Here is a 12,781-nt window from a genome sequence, read left to right as displayed (position 1 = left end):
AGTAAATTGAGATTAGATAACATAATAAAACCAGCCCAAAAAGCTAGTATGAATTCGATCTAAAGAGATCGTGTCCCCAAATATTGGCTAAGAGTTGTAGCAATTTTCAATTCTCAGACAGCCTGGAGGACAGCCCCGACTGAACCTAAAGCTGGCTGGGGGATTTATCATTCTCCTGCTTGCTCTTATCGCATATGAAGAACAATATATACGCAATGTTTTCTCTTTAATCCGCGTCGCCAAACAAGCCATTTCCACGAAGGCCCAGCGTACGCGAGTCAGGGTCCGAGTCAACTAGAGTAGTAAGCGAGTAGCTACAATGTATTTGCTATTTTCTAGTTAAACTACCGTAAACCCTAATGATTTAAATACTCTCCACTCTCTAGCTGTCTCTCTCCGCAACCCTCTCTCTCTTTGTCTCTCTCTCTCTAAACCCTGGTATACGCCATTTTTGGTTGCAATTGAGCTCGAGCTAGGGTTTGGAATCCTCCAACTTCAATCTCGATTCTCGAATTTCGGGTTTCGAGTTCAATTCTTGTCCAGTTATTGATACTTCCTATTCCGTTAATGGATCTCCCTAGCCTCGCTTTGATCCTCCAAGCTGCTCTCAGCCCCAATCCCGATGAACGCAAAGCCGCTGAGCAAAGCCTCAATCAGGTTTCCTTTTTTAACGTCTTGAATCGATTAATTTCTTGGTCAGGAACTTGTTGGATTGAAGTTATTAACAAATAGACAATTTTTGCTTTACTTGATCAGAATTGCGGATTATAGTTGATGGTTTAGTTCTTTCATCAATTTATCTATTTTGGATTAGTTTGTTGGTGCTAAACTAATCCGAATAGTCATCATTTTCTTATTAATTTTGCGTAGTCAATCTGAGTTTGTATACTGAGTTGTTAAAAATTTATGCGTTTTTGCAGTTCCAGTACACCCCTCAGCATCTGATGAGGTTGCTGCAGATCATCGTGGACAATAATTGCGATATGGCAGTGCGGCAAGTTGCTAGTATTCATTTCAAGAACTTCATTGCAAAGAACTGGGCACCTCATGAACCTGGTAAGCTCATAATTTTCCTAATTCTTAAGAGAATACATTGTTAGATATTTTCACTGCTTTTATCAATATCAATTGCCTAGTTTTATGCAATCTTTATTTGATGTAGATGAGCAATCAAAGATATCACAAAGTGATAAGGATGCTGTGAGGGATCACATCCTTATGTTTGTTGTGCAAGTTCCTCCTTTGTTGAGGTATAATTTGTTGAACTTTACTGTTTTATTCCTTGTGATTAATTTTTGTGACACCTTTCTTTACAGTATGAGTACAGCATTTGGTTTTCAAGTTGCATTTTGTTCCTGTAAATTTGTTTTACTTTTCTTTTTGGTCTTTGCTGTTTTTATTTTCTGATATTTCTTTTCTGTTTTTGTTTGTTTATTGATCGTATTTCTAGATTGATTAGGTTCATTAGTTTATAGTATTTTGATTTTACTTGCTCTAATATCAAAGGCCGCGATGTACAGGGTGCAGTTGGGTGAGTGCCTCAAGACAATTATCCATGCTGACTACCCAGAGCAGTGGCCACGTCTTTTGGATTGGATCAAACATAATTTACAAGATCAGCAAGTTTATGGAGCTTTGTTTGTATTGCGGATTCTTTCTAGAAAATATGAGTAAGGATATACTTATGATGGTTAGTTTGTGTTGTTCATGTTAAGATAGCACTTGAGCCTATATGGTTAGGTGATTGCTGTGGATGTGCTTGTTTGTTGTTCTCCTTGTAAGTTTCTCAAAATTCAAGCCCTTGTTGACTGTATATATGAAAGACAAATAAACAATTGCATATGGTTGGTTTGTCATGATATGTACATATATGCATATGCATTAGAGTTTGTCTTTCATGCATTTTTGAAGTAATAGATGAAGAGGACCAAACTAAGTATTGATCGGTTTGTCAGTCTCTGTTTAGCTTGCATTCTCCTTTGGCTATAGCAGTACAGCTTTTCCTTCTTTGCATGGGTAAAATTCTGAAACCTTGTTGTGGAAAGAAACCCGGTGTTGCTTGATTAATGCATGACAACGAGTGAGAGAGTGAGTACGCGATCTTTGTATGTCTTTCTTTTTTAAATTTTATATCTTTTTGGAGCTTGGATATTGATTTTATATTGCAGCTCTTTACTGCTATAATGAATATGCATTTTTTTAATCAGGATGTTTAACCCACTCCTGTGACTATAAAAGATTAGAAGTGGGGCAGGGGATGGATGGTGGTTGTTAAGAAGAGGCTGCTTTGTTCGCTCTTTTCATTTATTGAATGTGTTATTTGGGATTGTCAATTTATGTTCTGATTATTTTGATCTCAATCAATCCCTATTCATCTTGCATTCTGGTACTGTTTGAAATACTATAAACTATGTATGTCCCAGTATTTTTTAAATATATTCTTCTATTACTTTAGGTTCAAGTCAGATGAGGAGAGGACACCTGTTTATCGTATTGTTGAGGAGACGTTCCCACATCTTCTCAATATCTTCAACAGGCTTGTGCAGATTGCAAATCCTTCATTAGAAGTAGCAGATTTAATCAAGCTTATTTGTAAAATATTTTGGTCATCTATATATGTAAGTTTTAATGTTTAATAGCAGACGAAAAATTTGCTTATTATACCCTTTCATTCGGACATATAATTTGTTTTAAGGGGTTCTTCAAGTCTCTTTGCAACTTATTTCCTCTTTGTTTTGTTTGTGTACCTTTTTTATCAAGCATATCATTGTCATGGAAATATGGATAGCTTTTGATAATTTCTATGATCATGTACAGCTTTATTTCTTTTTTGGATCATTTACATATCCTGTTTATTTTCAGCTGGAGATTCCAAAGCAGTTATTTGATCCAAATGTCTTCAATGCGTGGATGATTCTTTTCTTAAATGTTCTGGAGAGGCCTGTTCCTGTAGAGGGTCAGCCTGTAGATCCTGAACTCAGGAAGTCATGGGGGTGGTGGAAGGTGAAGAAGTGGACAGTTCATATTTTGAACAGGCTGTACACTCGGTATGTTTTCAAACTAAAATGATTTTTGAATATTTGAAGGAGGTTGCAGCTTGTTTTTGACTTCTAGCCATTTAAACACTTCCAGATTTGGAGATTTAAAACTTCAAAACCAAGAGAACAGAGCTTTTGCCCAAATGTTTCAGAAGAATTATGCAGGGAAGATTTTGGAGTGCCACTTGAATTTGTTGAATGTGGTGCGTCTTGGTGGATATTTGCCTGACAGAGTTACAAACCTAATTTTGCAGTATCTAAGTAACAGGTAAGTGCAATTTGTTTATTTACATGTTACAACCTCTTCTTCTTCTTCTTCTTCTATTCTCTGTCTGAATTTCATTTTGTCAGAAACCAGTGTGTTAAACTTCTCACAGGCATCATTATATGGTAATTTGAATTTGTGGAAGAAGTTGACTATCCTATTAGATATCTTTTAATGAGATGAAGATGTATGCTTGTGTCTTTAGCTTAGTTATTGAGGGCACAATGTGCTGAGGATCATATATGTGATTTTTTGGAACTCTAGATATCCTGCCCTAAGAAATGTGCTCAAGTATATGAACAGCTAATTTGTATGCTTTTCACTTCATTATGAGGGTGTCCCTCACATTTATATGAAGATTAATAATTTTGGTTGGTGTTTTTGTAATGCCAATTACATGCAGTATATCGAAGAATAGCATGTATAATCTCCTGCAACCACGCCTAGATGTCCTTCTTTTTGAGATAGTTTTTCCTCTTATGTGCTTCAATGACAATGATCAAAAGCTTTGGGATGAAGACCCCCATGAATATGTTAGGAAAGGTTATGGTAAGTATGGGAATGCAATATTTTGTGCTTGAAGCATGTAAAATTTGCAATACTGATTTTTCAAATAACATGCATAATGCATTGATGCAGATATTATTGAGGATTTGTACAGTCCGAGGACTGCTTCAATGGATTTCGTCAGTGAATTGGTTAGAAAACGTGGGAAGGAGAACCTTCAAAAGTTTATTCAATTCATTGTAGAAATTTTTAAGAGGTATTCTTTCTAGTTAAGGTTTATGTAAGGAAGCCTAAAGTAAGACAGTGCTTAAAGGTGTAGTTTTGCATTTTTCCTTTATGTAGGTATGATGAAGCACCAGTAGGATATAAACCCTATCGACAAAAAGATGGTGCTTTACTTGCTATTGGAGCGCTTTGTGACAAACTGAAACAAACTGAACCTTACAAATCTGAACTGGAGCGTATGTTAGTGCAGCATGTTTTCCCCGAGTTTAGCAGCCCTGTTGGTCATCTTAGGGCGAAGGTTTGTCACCCTTCTTTCTTATTTAGTATTGTCATTAATTTGCAGCAATAATTTTTTTTTTTATCTGTACTTGCTCTTGGATCTTTTACTTTGATGTACTTGAATTTTTGAAGGTTGTACAACCTAAATTGCAAGTTGTCCTCTATGTAATTTTTCTTTAAAGGTTATACTTGTTCCATGGAAGTATTAATTTGTTTATTTGGCTTTTATGCATATTAGGCGGCTTGGGTTGCAGGACAATACGCGCATATTAACTTCTCAGACCAGAACAATTTCCGTAAAGCCTTGCACAGTGTTGTTTCTGGGTTACGAGATACAGAGCTCCCGGTTCGTATTGATTCAGTTTTTGCATTGCGAAGCTTTGTTGAAGCTTGCAAGGGTATGTAGCCCCATATTCTTTCTGAATCTGCTTCTCTAATGTTAATTTGTCTCTCTAAATGGACCTGTTCATGATGCAGACTTAAATGAAATTCGCCCCATTCTTCCCCAACTGCTTGATGGTATGTTGCTACCTTGTCTTGTGATAAACAATCTTTATTTTGCAAATGCTTGGAGTCAGTAAACCATGAACCTTATAGTCTCTTTACTGATATATATGGCTGTATTTTTTTTTCTATTTTACTTCACAATGAACCCTAGTAATTAATAATATAGACCAGTTACCTTTGATAGAAAGTCTGAAGTATAACTTTTTCTTTCCAACATCTTTCCTCAGAGTTCTTTAAACTGATGAATGAGGTAGAAAATGAGGACCTGGTTTTTACTCTGGAAACTATAGTGGACAAATTTGGAGAGGAAATGGCACCCTATGCTCTAGGTTTATGCCAGAATTTGGTAATCTGTTCAGACATTCTGTTAGATTTCTTTTCTTTTCCTTTTTCCCCGAGGCTTATTATTTCTGTGTGCTCAGGCTGCTGCATTTTGGAGGTGTATGAACACTGCAGAAGCTGATGATGAAGCTGATGATCCTGGTGCTTTGGCAGCAGTTGGTTGTTTACGTGCTATAAGTACAATTCTTGAATCAGTTAGCAGGCTTCCTCATCTCTTTGTCCAGATTGAACCAACTTTGCTTCCTATAATGCGTAGAATGTTGACGACTGATGGTCAAGGTAGGCATGTATCGGCTGGAATGTCAATTCTTAATCTTCTCTCTGTATGTGGGTATGCCAGTGTGTTCATGATCTCTGATGTTTGGATGATAGAAACTGGCTTACATTGTTTTGATAAAGTCTAGGCACTATTGCATAGTAGTTGAAACTTTCCTGGGTATTCTGCTATTGCTAGCATAACCAATTGTTTCAGATTGACTTGGCCTCGGGTCTGTACAAACCAGGACCAGATCCAGTCAAATGGTTCATGAACCGGGCTAGTGACTATTGGGGGGACACATTACGGGCCTCCCCTTCTTGAACCAGGATTATTTGGATTGCAAATTACGAACCAGAACAAGCCTGAGTCTAAATTTACACCTTTTTTAATAAATAAATAAATTTACATCGGTTAATTTGGTTTCCTTAATTTTTTTAACTGTTGGACCTAAATAAATGATGTGTTATAAATCTAAATCTTATTAGAAATTTACATATTCTATTGTATGGAATATTATTATTGTGCTTCTAAAAAATTTCTAACTGGAGCTGAAATGGAACCAGAACTACTAAACTGAAACCGCTTTGAATTGCAGCCATTTTGAAATGTAATTATCATTGAATTGAAACCATTTCAAACTGGAAACAATTCAAACAATTAAGCCTGTCAAACTGGCGTCTATAGCCTGAAACTGGACCGGAACCAGCACGTTGCCAGGTCTAGTTTTGGATACTATTCATTATACAATTATGTAATGTTTGAAGGCCAAGCAGCATTGCCTCTTTTGGAAAAGTGAGAAATTCCAAGCACTATTTGATCTATTTGCCTTGGTCCCACTAAATACAGATACTTTTGCATTTTGTAACCTAATTGAGAAATGCAAAATCAAATTGAAGGGGGTTATGGGAACTTAGATCACACATTTGCTTGTGCATAAATTTCATTTTGAAATAATTTCCTCAAACTTCATGTTGATTATAATTTTTCCCCTTATGCATGGGTAGGATTTCAGTTGTTCATCAAAGCATTATGTATATAAAAAAGTTTGTAATCTTTATTGTTTTGATATAAATTATGCCTTTATGTTATTCACCTTCTAATTCTCACTTCAATTTATACGACTTTTCTGGCTACGCATCTCTACAGAGGTGTTTGAAGAAGTACTGGAAATTGTTTCATACATGACCTTTTTCGCTCCAAGTATATCTCTGGACATGTGGAGTCTTTGGCCTTTGATGATGGAAGCATTGGCAGATTGGGCTATTGATTTCTTTTCAAGTATGTGTTTCAGTTAAATGCAGTGGAATTTATTCCTTTGTTTTAGATGTCTTGGCTCTCACTGCTGTAATTGCTGTTTTCTACTTAGATGGTTATAGTTAACAAGATATTTTAGGGATATTAAATTATGTGCACCTTTGGTTATACTTAACAAGATATTGTAGGGAAATTAACATGTGTGCACCTTTTCCCCCTCTGAGGAGAAAAAAAAAAAAACTAATTTGCGTTGAAAGAAAAAACTAATTTCTGAGTTTCTATTGCAGATGTAACGTTGAGATTTTCTTTAACTGCTTCTGATTTTATTTTCTTAGGAGAATCTTCTCTATGTTAATTCTCATGCTGCTCAATTTTGATGCCAGATATTCTGGTTCCCTTGGACAACTACATATCAAGGGGAACTGCGCATTTCCTCACATGCAAGGAGCCAGATTACCAACAAAGCCTTTGGACTATGATTTCATCTGTGAGTTCCTTTCAAGTTATTGAATATTTCCTTGTGCACACATGAAAACAGGGAAAAAGAAAATTCCATCCATTTTTTTTTTCCAATCTGGCTAATCTAGTCTTTTTTATTATTCTTTTCTTTGTAGATCATGGCTGATAGAAATTTGGAAGACAGTGATATTGAGCCAGCACCAAAGCTGATTGAAGTTGTTTTCCAGAATTGTAAGGGCCAGGTGGATCAGTGGGTTGAGCCATATCTGAGAATCACTGTTGAACGATTGCATCGAGCAGAAAAATCATACTTGAAATGTCTTCTCATTCAAGTGGTAGGGATAATGAATTGGTCATTTCGTGAATTCAAGAGCCTCATTATCATGTTCGATAATATTTTGCGAAATTCTGATGTTCTCCATCTTTACACACCAAATGACAAGAAATTATGCGCATCTCTATGGAAAACAATTTTTTTTTTTGACCTTTCAATATTTGCTCAATCAGGGAGTTCAAAGTACTTTATTTATCGAACTTGTTGAATTTACCAACCCACTTAAAATACTCTCTATAAAAGAATGATGAATAAAAAAGGGTCTGAGTTTTCATTTATTTTGTTATTAGTGAAATCTTATTTGTATTATATGTGTGAACAAACTATCTTTATAATTAGATGTTTTCTTAATGTATTATCATTCATTAACAGTTGAATTGTCATTTCTTTCTGACGGAAGGCATTATGTATTTGGTTGCAGATAGCAGATGCCCTTTATTATAATGCAGCTTTGACGCTGAGCATACTGCAAAAGCTTGGTGTTGCTACTGAGATTTTTAACCTTTGGTTCCAGATGTTGCAACAAGTGAAAAGAAGTGGTGCAAGAGCTAATTTTAAAAGGTAATCTGCCATGTGTTTCCTGTCAAGTCCTTGGGCTTCTATTATGTGATGTAGTGGGTTGGTCTTGGTTATTATGTTTGAGGCAATTTTTATTTTATACTAGTGTTGGTTCGTTTGGGTTGTCTAAGTAATGTCTGGCACAGGGAGCATGACAAGAAAGTTTGTTGTTTGGGGTTGACATCACTACTTTCACTTCCTGCAAATCAATTACCCGGAGAGGCCTTGGAGCGTGTTTTCAGGACCACTCTTGATCTCCTAGTTGCATACAAGGATCAAGTTGCAGGTCCTCATCTCACTTCCTGCTTCTTCTGCCCTCCTTGCTGGCATGTTTTTTTGCAATATTAATATCTCCTTTGTATTGTATATGTGGTGTCAGAAGCTGCAAAGGAAGAAGAAGCTGAAGATGATGATGATATGGATGGTTTCCAAACTGATGATGAAGATGATGGTGATGGTTCTGACAAGGACATGGGAGTTGATGCTGAGGATGGGGATGAAGCTGACAGCATTAAACTTCAAAAATTGGCTGCACAGGTGTGTACATATTGTTTTATCTTCATTTATTAGACACTGCGTTTTACTCTTCTTTTTCTTATATAACCTTAAGTTTTCTCAAATATGTTGGCTGTATATGTAGTCTTCAATATAAATTTAGGGGTTATTATTAGCAACTTCTTTAATGTTTATATTATATTCCTATCTTAAGCTCTGCGATTTGACAGATGAATCAAATTGCTGTGTGACTGAGAGCTAGAATTTACCAGTATATTTGTGTGCGTCGGATAATGTATGTGCTTTTTATAATGCCAGCACAAATACATTTTTATTTTCTCTTGTCCCATTACCTCTCTCTTTTTGGTTCTGTAAGTTCTTTAACATTATCTTTACTATTAAGTAGCTTGTTAAGTATGACATGGCAATACAGTAGTTGATTCTCCTAAAAATGAGAACTCTTTTTAATACATGATTGGCCAGATCATATATTGGAAACAATTGTGCGGTCAGTTCCAAAAACCATGTTGGCCTCTGGATAAACTGGACAGAAAATGATGTGGCCAGTGATCCCAGATCTGCTCACATCATTTGATTAATTATAAGAAATTCAAAATATTGGCCAGGTTGGTCAAAAGATGCTATTGTAACCTTACCCTGCAATTGCTATATTCTTGCAAAACTTCATTTTATGGGATATTATTTATTTTGTATATGATGTTGTTTAAGGTATCTATGTCATTCAGCATGTTGGATGAAAAACATGAAATTACTTGAGTGGGTTGTCATTATCATGATTTTAAATGGGCTTCGCTAACTGTGGCCTGTTGGGTGCTGAGATTTCTCCAGCACCCTACTCATTGACCTCTCGACAAACTAGACAGAAAATGATGTGGCCAGTGATCCTAGATCTGCTCACATCATTTAATTGATTATAAGAAATTCAAAATATTAGCCAGGTGCTATTGTAACCTTACCCTGCAATTGCTATATTCTTGCAGAACTTCATTTTATGCGATATTATTTGTTTTATATATGATGTTGTTTAAGGTATCTATGTGATTCAGCATGTTGGATGAAAAACATGAAATTACTTGAGTGGGTTGTCATTATCAACTGGAAAACTAATTCTAAAGCTTGCTTTGTATAGAAATGACCTAGTCTATGCATATTGGTTTTAACCCTAGCCAAGTTCTCGTGTTGCATGATTCCGCATGCTTATGTAATGTTTTTGTACTACTCATGGGATGTTCAAATTCGTGATTAAGAAACCTAGGTTTTCAAATAGTTGGATTTGTTCAATCTTCTTTGTTTCTTTTACAATCTAAAATCATGGAATTGAAAGGCAATTTTGATACTAGCTTGTGAAATCCAGATGGTGAGAGGGGGATTTCACAAAATCCCACCTTCTAGTCCTAGGTGGATTTAAAATATTAGATTGTAATGGGCTCATCAAAATCTGTGGATTTTCTGATCCTTTTTTCTATATTGAAAACTGGTTTTCTCCTCCTTTCACTTAAATTCTCTTTCTCCAATGTTGCCTTGACCCACTCTTTTGATTTACATGATCATCCCTTGCAATGCATATCACAGGCAAAGGCCTTCCGACCACATGATGAGGATGATGACGACTCGGATGATGACTACAGCGACGATGAAGAGTTGCAGTCACCAATTGATGAGGTGGATCCTTTCATTTTCTTTGTTGATACTATGAAAGGTAAAATAACAGTTCCCTATTGTATATTTAGTTCGACATCACTTGAAAATAGTCTAATTTTCTTTTATTACTTCAAATGAAGCCGTGCAAGCAACAGATCCATTAAGGTTCCAGAATCTAACACAGACACTGGACTTCCACCACCAAGCGCTTGCAAATGGTGTTGCCCAACATGCTGAACAGAGGAGAGCAGAGATTGAAAAGGAAAGGATGGAGAAGGCATCAGCTGCTGTTGCTTCATAACTTAAAGCCCTGGACACAATGTGGCTCAAGTTTGTATTGCTTTCACTTTCACTGCATATTCCATTCATTTAGGTTATGTTATAGATGGATGGGGAGTCTTTACCAGTCTCTTAAGCATATTTGATTGGTTCTACTGTCATGGAGAGGTCAGCCCCTGAAGGGTTTTCAGGTTCAAATTATTGGTTCACTACTTGCCTCATTTCCCATGTGCTTACTAGATTGTGGGATCGGGAACCTTGTGCTGTAACTCAACCATGGTTTGAGGCGTTCATTCTTTTTTCCCCCAGAGTCTGGCTGATTCTATGTCAGAAGATGCCTATCTCACCAAGCTTGTGTCATCGTTCTGCGTTGTTATTTTGCCAAAAAAAAAAAAAAAAAAAAAAAAGAGAGGAGCATTTTTGGGTGGCATGTTGTACCCTGGACATCATCTTTCTCTTTCTTTTTTTGTGTGTTTGAGAGCAGGAGGTCTTCAGGCGTAGATTATGAGGTCTGGTAATGTGAGATGAATGGAGAGATCATATGGGTGGTGGATGGATGTAATGATATATATTTTTTTGGGTAGAAGGGTAGCAAATATTCTTTTTTTAAAAAAAAATTTTTGTAACGAGTAAAGTCTACGAAACACTGGTTGGAGTTTTGGTTTTCTTGCATGGTTTGGGGGAAGAAGGGAGGGGGAGGATTGGGGTGTTTCTAGGGGTAGCTTTTGCGACAGATTGTAAAACATTTTGATATTCTTTATATAATGTGGTTAAATGAAAAGGGAGTAATGGGTTTGTAAAGGAAGGCTTCCCATGTATTGTTTTTCCTTCGAGTTTCCTTTTCTGTTGCTTCTTTGCTAAGTATGCGTTGTTTGTGCACATGAATAAAAGTGCAAGTTTCCAACAAAGTCTTTGCTTTTCAAATATTTTTATTCTTACTACATTTTTTTCGGTTATTTCGTTTTGTTAAAGAAACTCGGTTTAAAATAAAAATTTGATAGTAAAATATGAAGTTTTAATTGGTCTAATGAGTGAAATGTCGACCTCTTTTGGGCTCGGAAATTCTGATACGGCTATATTGTTCAATTATAAAGCGTTGTAATTGAATTTGATTTTTCTCAATTGAATTTTGTTTAGTGGTTATTGATTAGTTGAAAACAAAGTTGAAGGTTTAATAAGAAAAATTGCATTAGTTTTTTAGCATCTGAGATAAAATTATTTTCTATTTTCTTTACATAGAGTAAGTTTATCATTTTCGTAAGAAAATCTCCTTAGTAGTTTTAATATTAAATTTGACTAATCTTACCTTAATAGTAAATATTATTTTAAATTTGACCAAGTAGTATTCTACTCAGTCCTCCCCAATTCTTACTTTTTCTATTATGTTCTCTTTTCTTTTTTCCTTGCAGAAGTTAAATTTCTACCCCTTTCTATAATCATACAAAGTCGATATTTTTACCTCGAAATTATCTTATAACAATTACTTCAAGTAAATACTTGCTTGTTTGGCATGTTCGATTTTCCAGAAAGCAACATAAAAATAACATCTCAGTGGAGGAAAAAAATATTTGATATATTTGATTACTAGACGTCCTATAATTTCCGTTAGATTTTTTCGAATAATAAATCATCGGTAAGCAAACTTGAAAATGAGTAATTATTGGTAATTCGAGAAAAGGTGGTTAAAATTTAAGCTGGTGATCTATCATATGGCGAGCTGAGAGGGTGTTTGACTTGGTTAACGAGCAGGTGAAACCAGCTTATAAGTTTTAGAATTTAAATGGCCGTTTGTTTATGTTTAAATGACTGTTTGTTTATAAATTCACGGTTTATATATTTTAGAATTTAAATGGCCGTTTGTTTATGTTTAAATGACCGTTTATTTATAAAAATGTGACATGTTTATAAGTAATTTATAAACATATAAAAAAAGCCGGTGATCTTAACTTTTTATTTTGATAATTATAAACATCTTATTTATAAATTAATTTAATCAATTAAATTACTGTATAATTTTTAATGAAAATAATTTATAGTTTTTTTTGTAATTTTCGTAAAGCTGGTGCTCTTAACTTTTTATTTTGATAGTTACATACAACTTATTTATAAATTAATTTAACCAATTAGATTACTATATTATTTTTAATGAAAATAATTTATACATTTTTAATAATTTTCATAATAAATGTGCTAATAAATTATTTTTAACTAAACGTATAAATTTTTATTTATTATCTATAAACGTATGTACTAAACTTGTAATGATTTAAAATTTAAATGTGGTTATAAGATCAAATTTCATAAGTTAAGGTTAATAC

General features: G+C 34.9%; 1 protein-coding gene across 2 annotated transcripts; it reads left to right on the top strand.

Moving 5' to 3' along the window:
- Nucleotides 1–338: 338 nt before the first annotated feature.
- On the top strand, nt 339–11,371 carry LOC110613308 (importin beta-like SAD2). 2 transcript variants are annotated; one of them, XM_021754365.2, is made up of 22 exons: nt 348–657; nt 921–1,056; nt 1,163–1,250; nt 1,521–1,670; nt 2,456–2,618; nt 2,863–3,047; nt 3,133–3,306; nt 3,707–3,852; nt 3,943–4,066; nt 4,153–4,333; nt 4,553–4,712; nt 4,792–4,833; nt 5,049–5,167; nt 5,244–5,442; nt 6,569–6,700; nt 7,060–7,163; nt 7,291–7,470; nt 7,891–8,030; nt 8,174–8,313; nt 8,407–8,564; nt 10,116–10,242; nt 10,325–11,371. In XM_021754365.2, the coding sequence occupies exons 1-22, from the start codon at nt 568–570 to the stop codon at nt 10,483–10,485; spliced, it is 3,099 nt and encodes a 1,032-aa protein (XP_021610057.1). In that variant the 5' UTR covers nt 348–567; the 3' UTR covers nt 10,486–11,371. The 2 variants fall into 2 exon arrangements, with proteins under 2 accessions (XP_043811869.1, XP_021610057.1); XM_043955934.1 differs by lacking the exons at nt 8,174–8,313; nt 10,116–10,242; nt 10,325–11,371 and having other exon boundaries at nt 339–657; nt 8,407–8,565.
- Nucleotides 11,372–12,781: the final 1,410 nt, after the last annotated feature.

Source organism: Manihot esculenta, chromosome 4, assembly GCF_001659605.2.
Source record: "Manihot esculenta cultivar AM560-2 chromosome 4, M.esculenta_v8, whole genome shotgun sequence".
In the NCBI taxonomy this organism is placed as follows: domain Eukaryota; kingdom Viridiplantae; phylum Streptophyta; class Magnoliopsida; order Malpighiales; family Euphorbiaceae; genus Manihot; species Manihot esculenta.
This window is presented reverse-complemented; position numbering and strand designations above follow the sequence as displayed.